The following is a 26451-nucleotide window of genomic DNA, read 5'->3' on the forward strand; positions in this document are numbered from 1 at the left end:
AGCGAGATTTTTTTCTTTTCTTTTTCTTTTCTTTTTTTTTTTTTTTTTGATACTTGCTAGGGTCTGTAATCTTAAATCTGCTGAAAAGAATCCAGTCTTTTAGTGCGCGCCCCTCTTGATAGTGGAGTCCCCTGCCCTGTATATTCAATTACTTCCTGCATAATAGAACCGCATGCCTCATACAGCGTTCCTTCCATCAGTGAACATTATGTTCCTCAGGTGGCACGTGTGACTTTGAAGTGCTTGTCAGCAACTGGCCTTCCTGTGAAGTACTGTCACCATTCAGTTCACAGTGGCATTTTACTTCTGACACCGTCGTTCAGAATATTAGAACGGGCACACGGCAGCCTCGCCTCTTTGCTTCAGGAGCTTTGCTTTTGGGAAGCATGGACTGCTCAGGCAAGTCGCTGGCCTGTGTTTAAGAACTGTTTCCAGTTGGGTTGGCTGGCATACTAGTAACTATAGCTCCTGAGCCCCATCGAGGGGGCGTGGTTCTCAGGGCGTCGTCGACAGAGCTAGGATTTCCGGGTTCCAGTAGGATTCCTGGGTCACACTATCATAGCGTTTTCCCATCACACTTGCAAACAGACTGAGGTCTGTCACAAAACCAGGAAGAGAAATATTAAAGGCGACTTCATCTAGCTTGAGCAAATGCTTGAGGCTTCTGACCGATAGTCTAGGGTTCCCGGGCTCTTCTCATTCTTACACAGGGAGGATATCTGGATTTTTTTTTTTAAATCAAAATGGCTGTCAGAAACCAGGAGATGAGATCTGTGATTTGCCAAAAGTAGTTCATCCATTGGCTATCCAGACTCCATCTCTGTGTGGTCTTCTAGCTCAGCCAAGCAGAGAGGGATAGTCAAAAATACTGCAAGAAAGATGACAATGGAGACACAGAACTCTCCAGGTCCAGCTTCAGTTTCTTAGGATTTGGGGCCCTTTGAGAATTTCCTTTTAGGGCTTTCCAGATGATGAGGCAGCCACCCATGGTCTTTCCCTTTATGAAGTGATGGCTGGGAGTTGGACTTTGAATGCTAGTAGGCCAGATTTTTCTCAACCTCAGTACTGGTTAGCATGGATGTATTCTGTCCAGGCACTAGAGGAGGATGCTCAGCGTCCTTAGCCTCTACCTCTTCATGTAGTTCAATCCTCAAACTTGTGACAATCCAAATACTCCTAGAGTATCAACTAGTGTAGGCACTACAGAAATCATAAACGTGATAGAGACCATGAAACTGAGACACAAAACTCCCATTTGATCAAATATGCAACTCCTGCCCATACACTTAAAGGTTGCCACACCCTACTTCTGTGAAACTTTCCTGTCCACGCTCCTACCTGCTCTGCTCACAATGACTAGGATATAGCATAAGCATATTAAGGAACTAACGGATTGATAAGGACAGTGTACTACATACACAGTGGAATGTTGTTCTTCTGAAAAGAAAAATAAAAATTTGAAATTGTTAGGTTAATTAAAAAAAAATAAAACATACCAAGTGAAGTAACTTAGGCTCAGAAAGATAAATGTCACATGGTTTCTCTCAGATGTGGATCCCAACTTCAGCTCTTTATTTTATGCTTAACTCGTTGTACCCGTAGAAGTAAGGGCACCAGACAAAGGCTACTGGGTATGTGATGCCTTGATGGAGGGGAGCTCTACAGTAGGCGATAGGAAAGCAGAGGGGGACATGCCGGGGTGGAAAGTTTAAGCAGGATGGCTGTAGGGGTATGGTAGAGATGGGGCCTGAGGGAAGGATACCTAGCTAAAACTAAGGATATATAAAAAAATCCATATGGAAATTTAGTACCTTTAATACCAATTAAAAGCATAAGGAAAAAATAGTTGAAGTGCGATATTCTGCGTGTCTGAAAAATGCTGTTCTGAGAAGCCACAGGGTGACTTAAAAAACAAATAAGCAAACAAACAAACAAACAAAAAACCAAAACAACTCTAGTGTGTGAGATACTTCCTATGAGTTGTTGCTCAAGGAGTCAAAGATCCTCAAAACAATATGAGCTCTGATCACTTTTTTTTTTCCACCACCAGAAGTAGTTGATGAGAAACCATACACTTACTTCAGTTGCAAGATACAGAGGAACCAAGCAGGAACTGAGCTGCAGGATTTCCCCCGCTGGCTACTCCTAACAGTGCTGCAGGCTTCTGGTAAAGAAAGAGCATCAGTGGGCTTATCCAGCTGTTACAAATAGCACCTGATTAGGCAAAATGGTGCTGTTAGGCAAGTCGTTAGGCAAAATTAGACTATGACAGCACAACTGTTGTGGGGCTAACCAACCCCTTTCTTACTGGATTTTACGTTCATCCTATGGGAGAGAATTCATACTTGGTATTGAAAAATCCTGTCCAAAAAAAATTCCATTGCTGAGGAGGTACTAGGTCCTAGAGGTGAACTTAATAATGTGGTTTTATTTTTTTTGTTTTGTCTTTTTGGTTTTTTGACTAAATCACCATCATGCCACGCTGCCTTTAAAATATTTACGTTTACAGCCACCAACAAATGCTACTACAGAGACACATAGCTGCTCAGGGTGCTGAGGATAAGTAACATTTGAGTGTTTAACCCTTAACACATGTAGACCACCATACCTGTATTAAGGCGAATACATAGGGAATTGCATGAGAGGGAAACAGAACAGAAAAGGAAGAGAAGGAGGGGCCCTCTGTGTGAAATGCAGTCATGCAACCAATGTAGTCAGGACCTCATGGCACCTGTCTGTAATCAACCTACATGAGAGTGGGCCTGGTAACAGTCTAATCATGGATGTAGGTGGAGCTTACAGGGCCAAACTCCTTGATACTGAACTGTTGGTTAGTACTGATGGGTTTTGGGTAAGGCATAGTCATTGTCTTTAGTTATATAACCACCAAACAGTCCATCAGGCTCTAGTACATAGTTCCAAATTCATAGTCATACAGACAATCTTGCTTAAACCTAGTGCGTCACAACAAGGACAATATCGAAGTCATTAATTTGAAGGGGACTTCTCAGGGAGAAGTAATGGTGGGAGAAGGGTGGGGTTATAATCAGAATGAATGCCATAGATGTAGAAAATTGTTAAAGAATAAACTCAACAGAATGTTTTAAAAAATAAAATTAAACAAAAAAAAATTCCGAGTCCAAATATCCCCTTTATGGGTAAGGGGTGGTGGTGACATTGACCTTGGTTGAGGATCAATGAAATGGATTTGAATTTTGGGAGGTCGTCTTTGTCGTCGTCATCATCATTGTCATCTTTTGACAGTGTTGGGGACCAAACTCACAGCTTTGGACATACTAGAGAGCACCCTATCATCCCAGGTCTAGAGCAATTTTTCTGTGGTCCTAAGAAAGCCTCTTTGGATGCATTTTAGCTTCTTGTTGCTGTCCCAAGACTTTTCCCCCCACCTCCAAGCTTCTTATGCAATGCATATCTGATGTATTTGTAGGGCTGGCAAAGGATGGACTACGAATGAAAAGCAAAAGGTGAGGACGGAGGTGGAGGAGAAAGAGGGAAGAGGAGAGGAGAGGGATGAAGAAGAACAGAGAAGGAGGAGATTCAGCACACACTGGTTCTTCTTCCTCCTGCTTCCTTGGATACTTCCGTGGGGCCAAAAGAGAGGAAGTAGTGTGTGTGTGGGGGGGGGAGGGGGGCACAGATTGAACTGGCAGTGCTGGTCTATGGAGAAACAGGAGGCCTAGGGCTTTGGAGCTTCAAGTAATCCTGGTACTTAAAATGGGCATTAGCAACATAGCACAGGCAGCAAAGGATGGTGTTTGGAGAAAGTGGGATATCAGCCAAGGTGCTTGGCAGAGCCACCATGTAGGCACAGTCCTTTTACCATACCATGCCCGGGCCCTGCTCCCTGCCCTGCAGTCCCACAGTTGCCTCATGCTGCCCTCTGGCTGCTCAAAGCCCACTTCACCCGGGCAGGGCCATCTGCTGCCGCATTTCCTGCCCTGTTGCCAGCTCTCCTTCTCCGAGTGCTGATTTCAGCTGTTTGGAGAGTTAAGACTAGACACGCAAATACTTCACACTAAAGGGGGATGAGTCTGCAGGTTTAACCCGGTCAGGGGACCCTGGCTCTTCGCAGGGAAGCTTGCTGTCCCTTGGTTAGGGGAGATTTGGAACAAGGAACATTTTTCTGCCTTCTTCGGTTTCTCTGAAGTGAGCATAGGAGGGGTGTATTTTCTAGCCACCATCTCTCTGTTCCTCTCTCTCTCTCTCTCTCTCTCTCTCTCTCTCTGTCTCTCTGTCTCTCTCTCTCTCTGTCTTTCTAAACTCTTCCCCATTCATTCTTCTAAGAACTAGTAGGAGAGATGGACACAGTCGGTGCTCCCAGCTCCTCCCCTAAAACCTCAGAGAGTGCAGCAAGAGGCCACAGGAAAAGCCAGTTGAAAACAATATGTCAAACCAGGGCAGGCTCAGGTGGCCTGGGGCTTATTTCCTGGCCGGCAGAAGAAGGAGCTCTCCTGTTTTTGCTCTTTCCAGCCCGATCTGTGCACACCTGACATGCTCTGTCTTCTGTCTCTGACTTTGGACATGATCATCCTCTCCTTAGAATGATTTATCTGTCTGAAAAACTCCTAATTCCACCCACAATCCAGCTTAACTCATCATTAGGCAAGTGCCTCCGACCACCCATTGCTTCCTCTGCCTTCCTGCCTTCCCGTGGCTCCCTGAGCTACTGCTCAATTAAACTGTACTCTTTCTTGTGAGAGAATGTCTTATAAGTGACCTCTACAGAAATAAATCCCATCAGTTTGTAATGTTGATGTGCCAATCCTCCTATTAACTTGTTCTTCAAAGGCAATAAAGTAAACCCCCCCAGCTTCTGGCAAAAAGCCTGACACATGGAAATGTTCAGTATCAGTGAATGGACCTATTCAAAGTAGGGTAGCAGGTGTTCCCTGTATTCTCTCTTGTAGTAGCTGGTGAGATTTATTGTCCATCTAGAAAGACCCGTAGAGCATACATGTCCGGTGTCAATATAGCCCAGGTCAAGAAATTTATCTACCAGAGTTGAGCATGCCCTTAAGACAAAGACTTGGCTTGAAACTTCTGGGGTTTTCTAAACAGAACTCATCTTGAACCATGGGCCAGATACTCTAAAGACCAACTATTTGGCCAAAAGCCAAGCAAGTTTCAGTTGAACATCTCTTGACAGATGTGGCCTAAAATCTAGCTGCAGGAAGCTATTTGCTCCAGGGGACAACAAAGTCCCTGGCATGTCCCTTCTTTCGTCCTTCCACATGGCTTTCAGGACACACAATTAATCCAGGTGACTTTCTGGAACCATCTGCTAATTGTGGACCTATGTGCAGATGAGCCTGTTTGTTGGCTTCTGTTAATACAGACCGGTTAAGAGAATCAAAACAGTGTCCTTGGCTCTGCTTTCGGTGGGGATCAACCACCTGCCTTCCCGTGTTTGGTCAGAACACGGTGCTTTTGGAAAGGTCTGTGGTTACAGAATGTACAGCAATTACCTCTGGCGTGCCACAGCTCAGAACAGAGGGACTCTGAGGGGCCCATTCTGGCCTGCTGCTAGGCTCACACAGCCCTCTCTCCCCCTTTCCATGCTCTCACAAGGAAGGACCCCCCCCTCCCCTCGTTTCACTTCTTTAAAGATGTGTGAACAACTAATCTCGGTGTATAAATTAAAATGACAATAGCGTGTCAGTGATGTAGTTCTTGAACTTGGCTGTAATTTTCTAAAAAATCATACTCAGTCAAGTTTCATGATGTTATCAACTCTTGGATTCCCTTTCAGGGGAATCCTCTCTCCTTAATTCTTCACCTCCTGCATGCATGTGTTATAAATCCACGGTCACCCATTTTAACTGAACCCCTAGCTTGTAGTTCCTTTACAGCTATTCAGCTTTCCACTTGTGGCACGTTGACCTCTGCTCGCTCCATGTTGCTCTTCACCCAAGTCTTCTTGTTTACTTGGCTATTTAATGCAGTCAACCACATTGCTTTTCTCCAAGTCTTGCTTCAGGGTGTTTAATCACATGCTGGAGATTTTCTGAGTTGTCACTTTGTGCCTGGCACAGCTTGAGCTGCTGAAGTCACAGCAGTGAGCAGGTAGAGGTGTTTTTGCTCGCATGAAGTTGGCACATTAAAGGGAACCTTCTGTCCTATAGCTTAGCTGTCTGATAGGACATCCAATAGTGATGCACAGCTACTTGAGTTCAAATCCCAATTAATTAAAATAAGATAAAATAGAAGTTGTAGTTCTTCATTCACAGTGGCTATGTTTCAAGTACTCAGAAACCACGGGAGACCAGCAGCTATGGCACCAGACAGCACAGTGTCATCACAAATGATTCTATTGCAGAGAAGTGTTCTAGAAGAACTTTCTAGACCCACTGTCATCCTGATAATCTTTAACCTCTTGTAGCTTTACAGAAAGATGATTTCAAAAGACAGAGCCACAGATCATAACTCCTCACATTCAATTTTCATTTGATGTATAGATTAGCCTATACAGTTTAGGAACCCATACACTTATTTTTATTGGGAACATCCAGTTTTTAATTACAAGATGGCTAAGTTAATGTGGTTATTGGCTCATGGTTTCTGAAGGTTCTGTATTAACTAGTCATGGAAGGAAAATACTGTGAAAAAAAACCCTAAAAAACCAAACAAACATTGCACCAAACATGTTATTCCCTAAACCAGAATGAATAACCATGCCCTTGGCACTTACATAGTATTGGGTATTTGCAATTTTGAGATGACTTAAAGTATACAGGAGAATGCTTATAAGATATGTGTGACACTGTAGTGTTTTATATAAGGGACCTGGCTGGACAGTGGTGGCATACACCTTTAATCCCAAAAAAGGCTGGCAGAGCTCTGTGAGTCTGAGGCTGGTCTAGTCTAAAAAGCTAGTTCCAGGACAGTCAAGGCCACACACACACATACACACACACACACATACCCTGTCATATAGTCATATATATATATATATATGAGACAATGTCTTTTGAGCAAGTTATGAATTTGTTCTCACCATTTTGTGGTGAGGAAAATTATTGTTCAGAACCCAGAGACAATCTGTGTTTCTTTCTGGTGTTCACTTACAAATCTGCAGGTATCTGAAAATGTTTGGAGAATAAGGCATGGAAAGAAAGATTTAGAAAGTATATCTAAGTGTCCTGGCTGAAGCAGGGCTACAGAAGAAAGAGAAATGGAAGCCTGCACACACATGAGTATGAGCCAGAGTGAATGCCAGTCTACCTGTGCCTTATGGGACCAGGCTGTGCAATCCTGGAAGTTCTGTTACAGGAAGCAGGGCTTGAGGGAGACAAAGTTTCTAGATACTGTGAAGAGAAGAGACATTATCCCTTCACAAGACCGGAAGAGTCACACTGATATTTAGCAGGAAACACTGGTGAAGGGGCACCACATCCTGCTCCGCCCATCCTAAGCCATCCTCTACAGTTTCGGTGATGGCCTCTCAGTTTTAAGAGGATGTATTCAAAATAGAAATAAGTGGAATTATAAGGCAAACACTGAATTCCCGGTAGCTTCTGATTTTCGTTGCCTGGGAACCAGATCCACCCAATAAGTAGTGTGGTTTTCTTGTACACAATGAACCCAGGTGTCAACTGATATTCTCTTCTCCGCTGGCTCATTTTATTAGGATAAAATATTCCTAACAAGTAAACACGTCTAATGCTTTTGGAGAAAACTTGAGTAGCCAGAAAACTGACTCCATCCTGGAGTTCAGTTGATCATGGTAAGAAAGAAACTAATATAGTTGTATGGCTGGTTGAGCTAGTCAGGACTCTAATCAGTCTGTATGGCTAATCTGGACTGCTTTCTGTTCTTTAAATAAGGTTTATTTACCTGTTTACTTATTGTCTAGGACCACTTTTGGGACACACATGCCAATACTACAAACTATGACAGAGACCAAACTGCCTTGAAACAATCAGATGTTGATCTAGTCATTTCTGAAAAAATTTTACTCACATTCTCTAAAAATCTTGTTCACACCTACCTGGCCTGGTTTACAAATTCCTTAAGACAGGACCATGTCTTAATAATTTTCTGTTTCCTCATGGGCCATGTGGGTACCAAGCAAGAAGCTAAGAATGCAGAATGAAAGTGCCCAAGGTGGGATAGAGGAGCTCTCTAAGCTTCAAGCATGACATCTTGAAGAGATTTCTTATGGCTTCTGGGCTCAGCTCTTAAGGAAAGCACAATCATGTCTCTACCACCAATGATGGCTTTTCTTTTCTTTTTGGGCCAGGGTCTCACTCTTTCCTCAGCCTCCCCAGCTGCTGGGATTTTAAGTCTGCACCACCACCCACAGCTCTATGTTGCTGGAACTTGTGTGTCATTTGACCTTCCACCATCATGTACCAGAGGCTCGGTATGCTGACTGGTGTTTCGACAGAGACCTTTAAGAACTGGAGACATCCAGAAAAGAGACTCACTGCAGTCATACAGAGTGGGTCTTCTCTCTGAAGAGTGTTTTTTCTTAAACAGGGTGACCCTTGCTCTTGGATAGTCTGCCTGTTTCTTGTGTTGCCATGTGATTTCTTCTGTACACACTCACACTGTTACGACATTCATCATGAAGCCCGCACCAGAGCCCAGAAGATGCCAGTGTCAAGCTGCTGTCTCTTGAAGCTGCAGAACTGAGCAAACAAGCCCTCCCTCCTTCCCTGTCTCCTTCTCTCCCTCCCTCTCTCTTCCCCTCTCTTTTAGAGGGATAGTACCAAACCTGTGATTCTCCTGCTTCAAGTGCTGGGATATGGGTGTGGATCACTATGCCTAGATAATTTTTTTTTTATTATAGGGAGCCTGGTCTTGGACATTTTTGTTACACTGATAAGAAGCTAAGGAGTGGGTAATGAGAGAGATGATTGTCACACTGGAAGGTGGGTGGCTGGATCAGCCATCTGCTGTATATATAATGCAGGATGCTCACGGTTTCCTTCCATGCTGGAAAGGAGTCTTCGGTGTGAATGGTGTTGGGTTTTAGCTGAAGAGACTTAGAGTCTGAGGGCCTAACTCAAGCTGGTTTCTTCCAGAAGCATCCTCGAGGAAAGCATTCAAATAAATGTAATTTATTTACTAACGAGAATATGCACGGTGGTATCAGGACAAAGGAGGATAAAGCTGAAAAGAACAAGGTGCAGCCTGAAGTCACACCTGATTCGGTGGGCTGGACCTCTCCTGCAGGAAGGGATCCTGCAGCTTAAAGGCAGGAGAGTGGGGCTTCAGCGCGTCAAACTGAGCTTTTATATTCTCTGAACCCAACTGCGAGGAGCAAGGTGCAGGATTCCCTGGAACACCCGAACTCTGAGGCCACCTTAGGTTCTCTGGGTGGTGACACTTAGTGGATCTGAATGGGGCAAGTGAGCCCAGCATTAAAGACCACAGAAGCCAAGGGGTGGGTGCAAAAGCTGGACGAGGGAATGGGAGGGAACCTGGGCAGTGAATTAAAGGTATCTACCACATTTTCAACTGGATGTTTGTTGATGTGGTATGAGGTTCTATATCATGTTAAGTGTATGTTTGAGTGTTGAGGCAGGTTCTCACTTTATAGTCTAGGCTGGCCTCAGATTCAAAGTCCTCCTGCCTCTGCTTCCTGAATACTGTGATTACAGGCTTGCACTACCAGGCGTGGCTTATCACTGCCATTTCTATGATGTGGACACTCTCATTTTATGGGAAAAACACCCTCTTCCTTTTTCTCATCTTATTGTCTTTTCTTCAAAAGCAAAATGTTTTATCTGGGAATATAAAAATAAGCCTTTTTGTTGTGGGGGAATTCTGCTTCATTATCAATAGCTAGAAAATGGAAACAAACCATATGTTTTTCAACTGAGGAATGGGTAATGACAACAGGGTACATTTATACAGTGGAATTTCATTCAGCTGTGCAGAAAAATGAAATCATGAAATTTGCAGGTAAATAGATGGGATGGGAATGTGTACTGAGGGAGGGATGCTATACCCAGAAAGATAAACGCTGCGTGGTCTCTTACTTTCGGTTTCTAGCTCTAAATTTTTAGATATGAGTATAAAACCTTAGAAACTGCACAAGCCAGGAGAGTTAAAGGGACCATGGAAGGTTCTTGGAGAGAAGGGATTCTAGAGATAGGGATTGAAGGACAGGGGTGGTGGAAAGGGAGAGTGAGAAAAATGGGAGCGGGGTTCAACTGGGAGTCAGGAAGGAAAGGTAACACAGAGGGGGAAGGGAAATGCAAAATCATAAATTTCTCAGAATATAAGATTTTTTCTGTCACATACTTAGGAGAGGCATGAATTTGATATGTTTTCTGGAGAAAGGCACTCTCTTTATTTGTCCTGAGTGGACTACTTCACACTTCAAAAGATTCTTGCTCAAATATTCTTAGATCTGGGATGCGAAACCATGGCTGAATCTCCAGATCGTGGTACGCCTAGAGATTCACTTGAGAAATCCACTCTTTTGGCATAGTCTCTTTCATCTCTCTGGTGCGAAGAGTTCAAATTCTGCTCTGTCTTTGAGTCAACAGCCCCCCCCCCCCCATTCCTGGCTAATAGCTGTTCTTCATTTATGTTTTCTTTAGGGATGGTAGTGAGAACTGGTCCAGGTCATAAAGTCACCACATCTTGGGGTTTTAGATACAGTCAGTTCTTGTGTCCTATGTCCTATATGCTTATAGATGATGACACCCTTAATGTCATCTGAGGTTATCCTAGTGTCCAGGCAGTGGTCTCTAGTATTAAACCTGCCATGCTTGTCTTTGCTAGCCTGCAGTCTACCGCAGCTAGACAGAGGAAGGGGAATTGATATTCTTTTCTAATGGCTACTTTCATCTCAAAGTGTCCCTGTAACCTTCCCTCACTTACTTGCTTCTGTTCTATTGACACACACAATCTCTTTCTGCAGGCTGCTACTGCTGGTTTGACTTTCATCCTTGTTGCTGATCTGGGAGTCTTCTCTTATCCTAATGGGCTCCTCTTTTTCAAGATAATTTTTTGTACTTGTTAAAGAGGCCAAGATAAAATATAACTTGTAAGGAAAGGTACTAACTTGTCTCTATGGAAAGGGACAGATACTTCTTATATTGCTTTTCTCTACTGATAAATTAGCAATTAGGTGACAAAATGGTCCCCATAGCCAGATGGGAACTCCACGTTTCTTCCTTAGTTACAAGTTTTGGGAATTTCGTGCATAGAATTAGGAGAAAGTTTTATGTATTTAAGATGTGTTGAACCCACAGAGGCTCTTTTTCTGCAGGGCTCCCCAGGATTCACTTGAAGGAGTTCTGATAGAGGGAACTTTGGAGTCATGCCAATCAAGAGGGCTAGAAAGTGCTCTGCTAAAGGAACTAGAGAAAGGAGACTTGGAAGACAGGTCATTAAAATGGCTGGAGAATGCTTCATCTCAGGGGAGGTTGGAAACATAGCACAAAAATGAACAAGTTTGGCAAAAGTAAGTGACGACATAGCAGAGGACTCTTCTAAACATCAGCCTGGTAGCCCCCTTTCTCTTGGCACTGTTGGCATGATTGTGATTCTTGTGGTCTTCACAGCATGCGTCTGCCTCTCCTCCCTCTATTGGTGCTCATCCACCAGGACTTTGACAGAAAGAGACATTCCTGATCCTAAAACCTGCACTTCAACATTTCCATTTCAGCTCTTTTTAATTAAATCAATTGATCTCTATCTATGTACCTGTGAGTGTGTGCCTGCTTGTCTGTATGTACACCACTTGCATATAGGTGCCCATGATGGGTAGAAGAGGCTATCAGAGCCCTGGGAACTGAAGCAGTAGGGGTTTGTGCACTGTTTGGTATGGGTGCTGTGGGTTGAATATGGGCTCTCTGCGAGGACAGCCAGTACTAATCACGGAGCCACCTTCTCAGTCCCCCTTTAAAAATTTATTTCGATTTACAGTCCAGACCATCCCATTGAGCGCCAAGTCTGGACTCTTTAGTATCTACGAACTCAGTTCAACCCCAGTGGGGCATCAGTCCTGGGTATAGTCCTCTCCCCAAGTATCTCAGTAAGTGGTTTTTTTACTTTAGACTAAGTCAGGGTGAACTCCAATCCCCCCATTCTGAATCCCCACCTACTTCTTTTGTCCCCTGGGCCCCACCATCTGGTCTTGGCCTGGGTCTTTCTGCTTTTACCTTCCTCCGGTATCATGATGCCCTTCTTTCCCATTACCAACTCCATAAGGAATGCTCTTTCATCTCGTCTGTCCTCTCTTTCTCCCTCTCCATGGTCTCCCTCTCCTTCTCCTTCCCCCTCTCCTTTCACACCCATCTGTCCTGCTTCCTGTCTCCTACCTCTCACTTTACAGTGAGCCATACTCGATCATTTTCTGTGCCTAGAGCTTACCACTCTAGGTCTCAGTTTGGAATGCTATTCTTTCTTCACACGCCCTGCTCCCATCTGCCTAGCACACATCTGCTTGTGTTTCAGGGCTCTGCTCAGCCTGCTTCATCTCTGCGGGGGCCTCATCTATTACACCACGCTCCAACTCCACGTGGTACTGGCAGGTTTCCTATCTGAGTTTAGCCCCAATACATCGGTTGTCAATGGCGGTTTGCCCCCGTTGAACTGTAAGCTCCTCCTCTGTGTTTGTCTAAAGACTGTTTTCCAGCTCATAGGCAGGGAAAAAATACATTGAATGAAGAGTGGACTTTAAATAGAGTCCCACCTGTGAGCAAATGCAGTGGATACCGTGACAGCAGAATTTGTGTGGTGTCACAGCAGAGGCCAAAGGCAGATCATTGTGCTCTCTGTAAATCTCAAGAGCCCACGTTTGTATTAGTAAACAAGTCATGTGGCTCTTCTTTATAGTGTGGGCTGACTGTTTCAGGGACAGCCCAGTGTTGGCTAGCTTCCTCAGCAGTTTGTGAAAATAAAACCTAATGAAACGATTTCCCTTTCCCCCACTGTTGGCACTGGCCCCAGCTTTCTTTTCCCAGAGTAGTTTTCCTGGTTGGGCAGCAGGCCACATGCTATAGCTGTTAGCCATCAGTGTGCTCTGAAGCCATCAGAGGTCAGTCTGGAATTCCAAACAGAAGCCCAGCCCTGAGTCCTGAGAACTGGACCGCAATAGCTGAGGCGTACCCCACTCGCCACCCTTCCAGCTCTCGGTGTTCCTCGCTTCCCTGTGGCAAGTGTATTTCAGACCCTGGAGCTGCCCTACTTCCATACCCAAATTGGAGAATAATTAATTGGAGACAGAAAAGTAATTCAGGACAGTTCTTGAGCTTGCTGTACACGTGTTCAACCCTTGTCTGAGTCAAAGCCACGGAGACATCCTGGATACCAAAGAGCAAGGGATTGATTATATTAATAGCAAAATGTTGCATTCAATCAGTCGATTAAAAACAAAATGAAACGACTCCTCCCCATCTCCCCCTTCAGCTCACCTATTAATTTCAGATGAAAAAAGCCCCAGGCAGTAAGAAAAAAATGGACCAATGTACTAAGAAGATTGGATAGTTAATTCAGAGTAGAAATGGCTGGGTAATATTAAGTTGTCATGGTAGAAAGTAAGTCCTGGACAGTCTGCTTCCACAGTACTATCTAAACTTGTAAAAATACCCAGAGAGGCAGAAAGGAGGACTAAATTTAGACCTGTGTTTAATGCATTCAAGAGCATGATTCATTTCTCTCCTGCCTCGGTACAGCCTGGGAAATCTGAATATATCGCAGGATGCCCTGTAAGTAAGAAGAAGTTTCACCCAGCAAGAGGCTAGAGAATGTCAGAGATACCCTGTCTCTTCTGCTAATAGAGGTGGACTTCTGAGGGCCCTACCCACCAAACCAGATTTCCGAGCCACCCATTTTAAATTTTGTTCCAGTTTTGGTGCAAACATTGCTGGGAATTTATTGATTCTATTGTTTTCTGCTCTTTTAGTGGGTTTTCCATCCAAGCACCTCTGGGATCCTGGTTAGCACTCAGAGGACATGCAGTATGGGTCACCCTAATGAGACTTCTCAGAAGAATGTTTTAATTGGTGTATTTAATATAATGCAATGAAACAATAACTTTGTGGCACTGGGTATTGAACCCAGAGCTTCCTGTGGGTAAAGCAAAACTCTATCATTGAGCTACAGCCACAGGCCAATATTGGCATGACACCCCAGACTTCAAGTCACTGTGGTACCCATTTTCTGGGGCTTAGCAAAGTAGTATGTAGCATGAGTGCTCCATGTTAATGACAGGCTATCTGAAAATAAAATCAAGCAAAGTATCCTATGTAGCATGGCTGCTCAAAGTCAGTTACAGGTCAAATGAAAACAAAACAAAATGAAACAAAAGGAAAAAAATAAGCAAAGGAAGCTCCAACTATCAACCGACCAACTAACCGCCAACAGCAGCAGATTCAGTTCCCCAAAACCAGATCAGCATAAGGCCCAACCTCCAGGCTAAACATGGTTCCGGTCCTTTCCTTTTCATCCTCTTCTACTTCTGGTCACATTCTTGCAGCTCTCTGCTTCCAAATCCAGAGCAAATCTCTATTCTCTCAGATAACTTAGAGGAAGGCTAGTCTGTCTGTTAGTCCAGAATGGTGTAGAAGGAAAATGTACACGATATTTTGTGATGTTTAAAAATACGATCCCGTTTTCTTTTTTCTTTTTTTTCTTTTTTTTTCTTTTTGTTTTTAAGCACATTTGGAAAGTAAACTTACAAGTCTTATCCTACTGTCTTTGGCTTTAGGTAAATTCTGTCTAAACGATAGGAAAATAGATGAAATATAGACCCAAAATGCTACAGTTAGGCAACACTGCTTTCCCAGAAGTGAGGGCATTATAGTTGTCCTCCATTCTGAGGTCTGCTGTTGGTTCGAGTAACCCATTCTGAGGGTCCCATTGCATATTCACATTGATCGGTTCCACTTAAGAAAGTGATAATTTCCCCCAACATGAAATGGGTCCAGCCACTTGGAAGTCAAAACAACCAGAGTTAGTTAATGAAGCACGTGCATCAAGTTAGACACGATTCATCTGAGGTGCGTGTGATGAGCAGAGCTGGGAAGGTCACACTGGGGCACATCCATAGCATGGGCTCAGGAGACCCTGGGCAGGGAGGGCCTCAGGTCTGGGTGGATGTGAGATCCAGTCAGCCTGAATACATGCGCCACACACCAACCTGGACACGGCACAGAGAAAAGGCCACACACTGTAGGGCAGCGTCAATGGTTTGTACCTTTCTCAAACAGTTTGGTGCTCGTTCTTCTGGGAAATTCTCAGGAGCCAGGTGGGAACAGGCATCCAATTCTCACAGGGCCCATCTGGTGCTGTAGTACAGGCACCGAGTCATTAATAGGACAGTCATGTCCAGTGACCTTGGCTGAAAGTTATTTGAGGTTTGGGGACAACCATCTGAATCCATTTGAGAAAGGACGAATACTCTTTAGCGCTCTACGCAGAAAACTGGCTGATTTAGCTTAGAACAGAGTCTGTCATTGCAGCCAACTTCAGAACATCACAGAGGAAGAGGTCAGGGTCTCAAGAAGGTCATATTCAGCTAAGACAAGATTAGATATATTTTGGGATTTGGGGGTCGAGATTTTATCCTCACACACATAGAGTCCCCCAGATATAATTCGTAGAGTGGGGGAATTTGTCCATATTCATACTTCAGTCACACAAAGCACCTCTAGTCTGTCTTGAGGGGTGGTGTGGGGGAGATTTCAAGTTCTAAACTATAATCAGCCCTTCTTTTAAAACAGCAAATACTAAATCCTCGTGTTCAGCAGATGGTGGTGTTTGTTGCACTAGGCTGGGCTCATAGTACAACATCAATAAATGGCCACTTGTAGAGGGACAGACAGAATCCCATTTGTAAAATACATCCATACCACCCCTTTCTGTCTCTCTCCCTTTCTCCCTCACTACATTGTCCAAATGCCCGTGGGGTCTCCGTCTCATTCTATGGGAGAAAGGGACAACCTGGAGAGGCAAAATAATGTAATAAAATGGAAAAGCAGTTTTCAGGGGTGGGATGTAATAGCATGCTTAGTCTTTGAGGAAAATCACCATAGCTTTTAAAACTGTTACTTTGCCTGTAGGGACCATTTGAAAGGATGCTCTCTACAGGAAATTTTCGTCCCTGGGAACCTGCCTTCTGAAGGCTGCATATTGTCACCAAAGATATCATAACCAGAGGATGGAGCTGAAATTCTTCCTCTATGAGTTGGCTAAGTCTCACGGAACAAATATTTGTTCCATTTATGCGTTCCAAAAGTCTTGTGTGCCCCAGATAACATGTTTTTAGAGAGAAAGTGTATTTGTTCAAAATTCATCATGGAGGGGAAAATGACATGTTGCTGTGCTCTGTTGCCAAGATACATGATGCTCTTCATAGGCCTGAGGACTCCAAAGCTCAGGTGTCTTTTGTCCTTGTGTTCCCAGGCCCCGTGCTATCTGGGATGAGGAGGGAAAGTGGGCTGCCGACTAGACTCTGCTCCAGCTCTGAATAAGTTATGTGGTTATGTGACCCTAGTCTGTGTTCACAGTCCAGGGCTCAGATGGCTGGCCTGTCAGCAAAAAAACGTCTGAAAAATGTTAATTTAACAGTGTTGGAGGATTGTTATTTCCAGATCTAAATTCCTCAGGGAAAATGAGAGAGTTGCTTCTGGGATTCAGCTCCACACTGAAATGTGCTTCTTTTCAGATGCTTTCTGCTCGAGTCACTTCCCGATGCCTGGTGGGCCCTGACATTTGGTCCAAATAAAATCCTGAAACAGACTCCTAGACTACAACTATCCTCCAACTCCACACAAGAGGAGTTGTTTGTTGCAGAGGCTCTGCATCTAGTAAGCCAAAGGTACTGGGTGCTGCTGGCTCTTGGTCCACACTAAGTCACTTTATGATATAGATGCCCTTCTCCAACCCCTGGCATTTGCTGCAAATAATTCAGTCTATGACCTACGGGCATTTTCCGTATTTCTTGGTAATGAATTCTGGCTTCATCTCTGTCTCAATAGCACATAACTTAAGACAATAAGAAAGGCTGTTGGGTAATAGTTTCTAGTATGAGGAAAATACCATACAGATGTTTGCCCTTAATCTTGAATTCTAATGACGAAACTGAGAATTGTTTATTTGTTCTAAAGTCAAACCCAAGGAATTTATTTTCTAAGGCCTAGCAAAAGAAGGATAGGGTAAAAGTGGGTAGTTTTGACACAATCTATTCCCAGTAATGAAATACGGAAAACATGGCCTTAGGATTTTGATTCATATGCAAGATTATATCATTTAAAATGGTTCATTTTTTGTATTAAATTTGGTATACTATATATCCATTCTTGTCATAGGATGGACATACCTGAAGATACACCAAAGGGCAATTTTGCTAAAATAGCATATTCACCTGCAATGATTGTTTCCACCAACATAGCAAACTAGGAATCGGTCCTCTATCTTGAGCCATTTATTGAGGACAAACAAATGGACTTGGAAAAGATGTGACTCAATTGAAGTTAAAATACCTGACTTTGGTGTATGAGAATCATAAACTTGCTTACGGTCTATCTGGTCAGCAAACACTTCCCCATAAATCATCCAATAAGGCATGTAGAAGATATTCTTGGCCAGTTTCCAAGATGGCTCCTCATTGGGAAAGAGAATGGCTTGCCTGGCGACGCCAAAGCTCATCAGCACCACCAGCATAATGATGACAAAGTACATCATGTCTATCATCTGGAAGGGTGGAAAAGGAGAAAGAAAAGAAAAGATGTGTGGTTGAGCACGGTGCCCAAGGAGGGAGCTGTACCTGGTTAGGAGGAAAGAAGGACTGTTGAAACTGATGTCTACAAACTGAACACTGATGTCAATTGCTATCTTTTTCAAACACGTGCACACACAATGGAGCACATTCATCTTTATGGTTGTTTCTGGAACACATTTCTATCGAGGCACAGGGGTGTTATTCCTCAGAATTCGGGTTCTCCACATGGTTCCAGCACCGTATTTTAAAACTGTTTGGAGAGAAGGCAAGACCCTTGTTTTGGTTTCTTTCTTCTTAGGAGAAAAAAAAAATTAGAACCAGGATAGTTGGGCTATTTTAAGAACTAGTGCAGAGCGGTATATTCCTGCTCTTATCTTAGCTCTGAAAGGCTAAGGCAGCACTGGAAAGCTCAAGCGAATAAGGGTTCACACAGGCTGAGGAGACGGCAAATGTGAGCCTATCCCATTTCGTGATTTCATGCCACAGGCCAGGCTCTCCCAGAACCAACCACCTCCTCCTACATTTCTCTGGTATCTTATTATAAAGGGCATTTTTGCAGGTCTTAAAAACACGAGGCTTTATGAGCCAGACCAGTGCCTGTTGTGGATGAAATGGGTTTCTTCTTTGATGTGCTTCTAAACTGCTCCTGACTGAATCCCTTCAGAATGTTTCTCCCTTTACCCTGCCCCCCACTCTCCTTATCCACAAATGCTATGGTATTCAAGATCTGCTTTTTTTTTTTCACCCACCATATCCCTTCCATTATCCTCACTGAACCCTGATAAGTTTGCAATAAGTGGTGATTCTGACTGGCTCCAAACCCACTGTTTCTTTCTTTAAGAGACAGTTCCTACTCATCTACCTACAGAGGTGGCTGTGTTGTCTAAGCTAAGCTAGTGGTGGGACCTCATCCCATGGCAGCATGGCGAGGTAGGCATGTAACACAAGACAGAGCCACCAGCATCATCAGAGCACTTTGTTTTTGTTTGCTGGAGACAGGACTTCTGCATGAGTCCAAGGTATCTTGGAACTCACTGTGTAGCTGAGGCTTGACTGAAACTCTGTGATCCTCCTGCTTCAGTGTTCTGAGATTATAGCCTGAGCTATCATTTATTTAAAACAGAAGTAGAGAGAGAAACTCCCTCTCATTCTTTGTAATATTCATTTTTTTTTGGTAATAATTTAGCATGTCGGAGGCTGAGTTCTCCCACCAGTGAACAAGGCAGATATCTAAGAGGAGGAGAGCTATCCTTGCCTGTGATTGAACTCCTGTCTCCAGGTAGTCTCTATGGCTAGTTCCACCCTGCCCTACTATAAGTCAGTATATTCCTCCACCCCCATGCTTAAACTACAGAGACTGGTTTTTACTCCTTGCATCAAAAGGTCTGACACCAAAGATTTCTTTCTCTTGGATATTATAGGATAAGGGTGCCTACCCACAGATAATAATACAAGCTAATTGTCAGTGATAAGGATAGTGATAAAGAAGGTTTCAAATTGTCTTATTAGTTATTGTTACTCTTGTGCTGGAGACTGAACCAAGGACCTAGTGTACACTCACCATCTACTTTACTATGGACCTATTCTCATCTGTAGCTGAAAAGAGAATATCCCATGGTACACGTTCCAGTAACCTAAACATTTTGGTATTCCTGGGTCTCAATATATTTTAGATCAATTAATCAATTTTAAATATAACTTCGAAGCTTGAATGACCTTGAAGTGAGACAGACATGTCTCCAAGATTCCTAACTTTTTGTCTGTCATCTCTGGTAAACGCTAGTTAGCTGTTTTTGCGTCCAGGAAGTGGTTACAGGTCCCTAAGTGAGTGAGATGGCTGAATTGAAACAGGTTTATAGGAAACCCAAGTGTGTGTTTTATCTTCCTTTTTCTTCTTATTTTACAAAATGTATTGATCACTTATTTACAGAAAATTGTATCAATGAAGAGGCACACATGGGTCTTCATGTTCTGTTTGCCTCCACTGAGTAGAAGGGAGGTAGCTTATGGCTAGGCATACTCACAGAGACTGAGGACCTGATCTGACCCAAGAAAACTCAGGCAGGAAATAAAAAAATCGCACCAATTTAATTTTTCAGTATTTTAAAAAAAAATGATTGATCCTAATACCATAGGGTCAAAACAGTTAAAAGGAAAAACATTCCTTCAAACCCTGAGCTCTCTCTATTTCAAAATCTTCACTGTCATAAAGGTATCAGGATCTGAACACCATTACTAGAAGAGAAGCAGACTTCTTTTGGTTTCGAGGTTAAATTATCCAGTGAGTTCAATGTTAAGATTTGGTCCCAGTCTTAGGAATACCTTTCGGAATGCTCAACAGAGAAGAACATCCACAGCTGTGATAAGGCACACGCTCTTAGGTGCCAGACAACCTGGATTTTGATCTTGAATGCTAGCAAAAATAGCTACATGAAAAAAAAAAGTTTTCCTGACCATTAAAAAAGAGAGAGAAAGTTGGTTTAATGGCTTAGGGCAAGTTGCTTCATCGTGTTTTTAAATGTTGTAAGTAGGATAACAATAACCACGAGGTTACCGTTGACTAAGCATGCTAGCTATGCGGTCTGCTCTTGTAAATGCTAGCATGCTGTTATTGGACGGTCACGATGTAGTCAGGAGTTTGAACTTCGTCTTGGTCTCAGCCTGTTTATTTAATTGATATGTGAGGGTTCTAAGATCTATTCTAAGATCCATGGGGTATAACAACGAGGCCTGAGATGTGTCCCACACGGTGCCTGGCACAAAACACGCAGCTCCTGCTGTGGTTTCTATTCTGTATTATATAAGTGAGTTAGTACAAGGTTTTCAGAATTCCCTTGAGCAATGAAATAGGAAGGAACAGACTCAGGACTTCAAGTAATCCTGGACCTGCAGATCAACAGGACTCACAGAGGAGAAGAGGGTGTTCTCTGCTGTCAGGATTCTGATGCTCTGGTTCCTTCCACAGGGCAAACACAGAAAGCCAGTTCAGAATGAGCACCTGGCCATCCTGTCTGGTCTGCAGACGTAAAGGCACATTGGGCTATCTGGGTATGGATTACTAAAGAGGGACCTGTTGAGTTGAGACCTTTGTGTATATCACATCTAGGAAGACTTCAGCTTGCAGTCTGTCTGGCTCACCAATAAACTCTAGAGGTGTCTTTTATCTACCTTCTGGGTCAATGACTCAATTATTGAACTAATTATCTTAAAAGCATGCTGTAAAGAACTCAAAGCCCCCAAATTTCCTAACTTTCTCCTTATTCCTGACTAATAAATGAAGTCATTCATAAGTAATAAGTAGAGAAGGAGACATCACAGCCTTCTTCTTCATTTCTTACTAAGGTTTGCTCTACTCAAAGCTGGGGTAATTATGCCATTATTAAAATGATAGACATGGAAATTAAGATAATATCACCGCATTAATGTAACCTTAGGTATTTCAGAGAGTTAAATGCCACCAAGACTTTTAAAAATGATTGACTTGGTTTGGATCTTTGAATAGTTTATCTGTTAAAGTAAAGTAACCATAAAAGATTAATAATCCCCTGACATAGTGGTTCTTTACAGAGGTCAGCTTTGTGCTACAGGGGACATTACATTTGGTAATGTTTGAAGACATCTTTGTCATTCTAACGCATTTTCTCTGTGTGTGTGTCAGAGAAAGAGAGAGAGAGAGAGAGAGAGAGAGAGAGAGAGAGAGAGAGAGAGAGAGAGAGTGAGCGCATCCTGCAATATACAGGAAGGGGACTCCGTAGCAAAGACTCACATAGTCCCAACTGGGTGCAGTGTGGAGCTTGTGGTCCTAGCATTTAGGAGGCAAAGGCAGGAGGGTAGCGAGATTGGGTTACACAGAGAGACACTCTTTAAAAAAATGAAGACGAATGTCAAGGTGGAGCAAAATTGGCCTGATTTCCAACCTGTTACAGTTTAATAATTTTTTTTACTTATTTTACTTGGAAAAAATACTTGAGAATCTCATAAAGGCCTCTTTTCTCCAGAAAAATAAACATTTCCCTATGTAAGCTGAGAGCAGGGATCCATGGAGTTCCACAGAGTCTGCCTTTAGACAGAATTTTCACCCAGATCTCAAATCCATCATTAAATGGAGCCATAGAGTAGAATAAACAAATGGTGCTCACACACACCCCGTTCACAAACAATATCAAGTTGACCTGGGTTCAGTTTGGGTAACTTAGGCTCCAGCATCCAACTTTTTCTTCTGTAGGATGTGTCTGGCATGTTACCCTAATCAGTGTTGGTGTGATAATTCCCCTTGTGTGTCTGACACGGCTGGTTATATAGAACAATAGTGTTTATAAGCTCTTCTTTCCCCATTGTCCTTTAAAAAACAATGTAAACACAACGACAAACATAATTTACCAACCAGCCAACTAAGAGCCGGCTATTGTTTAGCACGTGCCATTTCTAATCACCACAGCTCTACAGAGTACATTTACTGTTCTTTGTTGCCTTACAAGGCAGTGGACTGAATATCAAAGAGCAAAGGAAGTTAATTTTGAATCTAAAAATTTCCCCTCTCTGTGTATATTTGTTGGTTTTTTTTGAAATGGGAAGATTCTTTTGGATATTTAAGATGCATTTCGGGAGAATTCATACACAGATGTTTAATAAATACTGAATTAACAATGATGTCTCTAGTAAACCTTAAGTGACAGCAAACAGGAACATCTATAATCCCACTCGCTGGTTTCAGCATGTGGGAATGAAGTAACCATGACAGCAAAGAGACCCTATGACAGGGTGGCTGTGCTCTGCTTTCCCCATGGCAGGGATGTACTGAGAGAGTGAGCATCAGGCTCTGGTGACATCTCTAGAGTTTCTGGGGAGGGAGCTCATAGACCCAGCATCCTCACCCCAGTCCTGCCACCAGCTTCCCACTGATGCTGGTCGCCTCAGCTCAGTCTTTATGGGAAAATTCTGGAGGCTGAATACAGTCTAGAATGTTGAAGCCCTCAGCCATTTGTATGGAAGTACATTAGCTTGGCCCTTGAGATTCCTTTTCCTTCCTTCCTTCCTTCCTTCCTTCCTTCCTTCCTTCTTTCCTTATGTATATGAATATTGTGTCTGCATTTAAGTATGTACACCAGAAAAGGGCATTAGAGCTCATGATATGAGAGTTATAGATGACTGTGAAGCACCATGTGGGTGCTGGGAATTGAACTCAGGACTTTAAGGAGAACTGCAGTGTTCTTAACCTAACCCCCCCTCTCTTTTCTAGAATTAAAGGAGCAAGTGCCTTGCTTCCAGAAGTCAGGATTCGTGGATTGTTTCCCCAGGACTCACAAATCCCCTGGACTCAGATCCCACCTCCCAACCACAGCTCAGCTCACTCTTTGCTTACTGGACCGAATCCCGCTTTTAAAAGAGCTTTATTTAATCTTATTTTGCCTTCAAGGTATTTGGGAGAAGCTTTGCTGTGTAGCCCTGGATGGCCCTGAATCTGGCATCCTTAACTTCCCAAGTGTCGGGATCTAAGTGACACAACCACACCCAGCTTTGAAAGTCACCTCAAGAACTTATCTTTGAGGAGTCTTCAAAATCTGTTAACACCTTTATTGAAGACCATGTCCTCCTCCTAGCCTGGCCTCTGTGAACGTTCTGAGTGAACCCATCATGAACTGTGGTCCTTCTGTACTTTGTAGGTGTCTCAGTGAGCGCTTTTCATCCTGCATGCAAAGTACTTCCCTTCCTCTCCCTCTCTTCCAATCTCACAAAATGGCATTTTTGCCCAACTTTTCTTTTTTCTCTGTGTAGCCCGAGGTGTCCTAGAACTAGCACTGTAGATTAGGCTGGCCTTGGTCTCAGAGGTCCGTGTGCCTCTGCCTCCTGAGTGCTTGGATCAAAGGTCTATGGCAGCATTGTTCAGCTTAGCTCTACTCTTAAGCCAGTGCCTGACATAAGGCAGGTAATCTTTCCATATGCTCCTGTAAGTAAATAGGTGGCTGATGATTAAATTCTGCAGGTTTTACATACCAACTATAGTCAAATTCACAAACACTCAAAGGGGATTTAAAAACTAAAATACCTCTGGTGCCATCTCATGCAGAACTAGGTAGCAAATCCAAGTGAATCACATTTCTCTTTCTATGATCATGGATCTGCCTCTGAGAATGTGTAACATGGAACCAAATGACCTTGCTTACCATTTTCCCAATCATCATTACATATGGGCCCAGATACTTGTTCACGCCGAAGATGTCTAGTAAACGGATATACCAATAAATGATGTTCACACAGTAGATGACCCTCCCGTCGCTCCTGAAGGGCTGGTCTTGAAGACGAAGGATCATTCCCACCGAGAAGAGAAGGATGGCGATGAGATCTGTGACGTTCCAGTATTCCTGCAGCCACACTTTGACTTTCTGCAGCAGCTTGCCTGGCTCTGACATCAGGATCTACGAGGCAGCAGAGAGGGCTTAGGTCCGGTTTCTCCTATACTTTTAGTTCAGCTGTGTTACTTTCTTTGTCTGTTAGCTGACACAAGAGGCTATCTGGACTTGTGTTTATTTGATTACCTGTATGCTGTGAATTCACAATTTAGCTAAGGTTAGGTCATCCAGGTGTGCACATATAAAGATGTGAACAACAGGTTTGATCCTTGGGATTGTCTGGCAATTCTGAGGCACTGAAGGCTTTTGCTATACATTGTGTATTCCCAACACACTGCAGAGCTACACAATCTTCATCTCAGTAAAACATCTCTTCAGTACTGAGCGACACGGGCCTCTCTAAGTCTCATCACCTGCAAGTACAACCCCATTAATGGCTTCTCACCACCCCTATGGTTGTCACTGAATTCTAAATCTCATTAGACCAGGCACACAGTGGCACCTATTTTCCAATGGAATTCATCCCTGTTGTCACTATGGCTACCAGCCTACCATTTATTTTCTGAGCAATACACAGTGCACCTTTTAAAGACCATGATGTGGCCAGTGATTAGAGTTGTATATTTACGCATGAATCAACCAGCAGGACCCCAACATGGGTTACTTTCATTACAGATAAATTATACTACATTTCCCAAGATGATAGATAGATAGATAGATAGATATATAGAGAGAATTGGTGTAAACCAGGAGTAATTGGTTGAGTTCTTCTCTGCCCCATCACTGCTAAGCCATTAACACAGGCCTTGGTATCCGGGGACCTAGTAGATCAGAGGCCAACCTTCTTAATGCTGTGAATCTTTAATACAGTTCCTCATGTTATGGTGACCCTCTCAATCATAAAACTATTTTTTTTTGTTGCTACTTCACAACTATAATTTTGCTACTCTTATGAACCATATATAATACAAATATCTGTGTTTTCTGATGACCCCTGTAAAAGGGCCATTCAATCCCCAATGGGGACAGAAACCCACAGGTTGAGAACCACTGCAGCAGAGCATCATGGGGGAGTGGAAAGGGAAGTGAATTTTAGATGACCCAAGAGGGTTCAGACCTAGCTCTCTTCTCTAGTTGTGGCATGCCAAACAATTGCTCAATCTTGTTTCCCAGACCTGTAAATGGGGGATGGATGTGATCATGGCTGCCACTGAGCTCACAGACTCGTGGGAGAACTGGGTGAGATAATGTCTCTGAAGGCTTGCTTTAAACAGCTCCATAGTATTAAGGGATTACTGTGGCCCGGCTCTGGTGACTACATGCAGAGGTATGTGTTAAAGAGAATGGGAAGGCAGCACATGAAACCACAGCCTGCCCTGTGTTTGCTTGGGAGGCACGGAAGCATGCGAACTTTTCCAAGCTTCCAGGACCTTGTGTCTGAGCTCCCCAGGGCTTGTGTACCAATCACGAGGAGGCAGATAGAGCAGTGCTTGTGGGAGTTGTCACCCACTCCATAACTGAGCCTCTCCTTTCAGAGTTCAAAGTAAGGACATGGGGGTAGGCGGAAAGGTGACCTTACCAGTTGCAGAAAAAAGGGTCAGGCACAAAAAATGGCCACAACCTTACTTCCCACATCTTCCTCGGAGACAAGCACTCTTCAGCTGACCCAGCCCTGACCCGGCATCGGAAGCCCCACCCTGCCTGCCGTGACATGCAGCTTTATAAGAAAAGGATAGCCAGGCCTGGAGGTTGCTGGCAGCCCGCCCACTTGGCAGCTACTCTAGAACAGTCCAAGGAGTACAGGCTGCTCCCTGTCTTCTTCCAGCCTAGTCCTGGACAGCCTCCAGTCTCCACACTCCAGTCTTTTCCTCCTTTGCTTGTGGTGGGGAAGGAATACGTGGCTGGGTATTAGGTCTCCTGAATGCCAGTTGGCATCGTGCAGCGGCAGGGCCCCTAGTGGGAGCAGGCTCAGTTCTCAAAGTTACACAAAGTCCCAGGCAAATTTATTACCGTCTTTCAGCTTACAAGAGCACAGCACTGCTCAAGAAACGGAAGGCACTATAAATGGCAGGATTCAGGGCCGAGAATTGGCTGCCCCAACACAAGACGTCTCCCCGCCTTAGTCCTTCAGTCTTTCAATCCGGGCTTTAATCAGATGAGACTTATATACCACCCTCAAGCTTCCGGGATGGGGGGAAATGCTAATTAGAATAAAAATAGTACCCAAACAGCCTCAGAGAAAGGTGCTGAATGCAAAGTGTGTGTGTGTGTGTGTGTGTGTGTGTGTGTGTGTGTGTGTGTGTGTGTAAATCTCAGTGCAGTCAAATTTAATTGCTAGCGTATCTTTCGAAAACATTCCAGAGATGAAATTCAGTAGGACAAGAATCTATGAAG

At 43.6% G+C, this 26451-nt stretch overlaps 1 protein-coding gene across 21 annotated transcripts in view; it reads right to left on the bottom strand.

Annotated features, from left to right (window-relative positions):
• The window catches only part of TRPM3 (transient receptor potential cation channel subfamily M member 3), a gene marked incomplete at both ends in the record, with an annotated part of 816961 nt that overhangs the window by 34100 nt on the left and 756410 nt on the right, over positions 1-26451 (bottom strand). For 18 of the 21 annotated variants that reach the window (XM_080911710.1, XM_080911707.1, XM_080911705.1 and 15 more), the window contains 2 exons: positions 17505-17679; positions 23872-24123. In XM_080911710.1, the coding sequence (XP_080767836.1) occupies positions 17505-17679; positions 23872-24123 (427 nt within the window). Of the gene's footprint in view, positions 1-17468; positions 17680-23871; positions 24124-26451 lie in introns of all 21 variants that reach the window. The other 3 variants (XM_080911721.1, XM_080911722.1, XM_080911719.1) reach the window with 1 other exon arrangement.

Source organism: Micromys minutus (assembly GCF_963924665.1).
Source record: "Micromys minutus genome assembly, chromosome: 2".
In the NCBI taxonomy this organism is placed as follows: domain Eukaryota; kingdom Metazoa; phylum Chordata; class Mammalia; order Rodentia; family Muridae; genus Micromys; species Micromys minutus.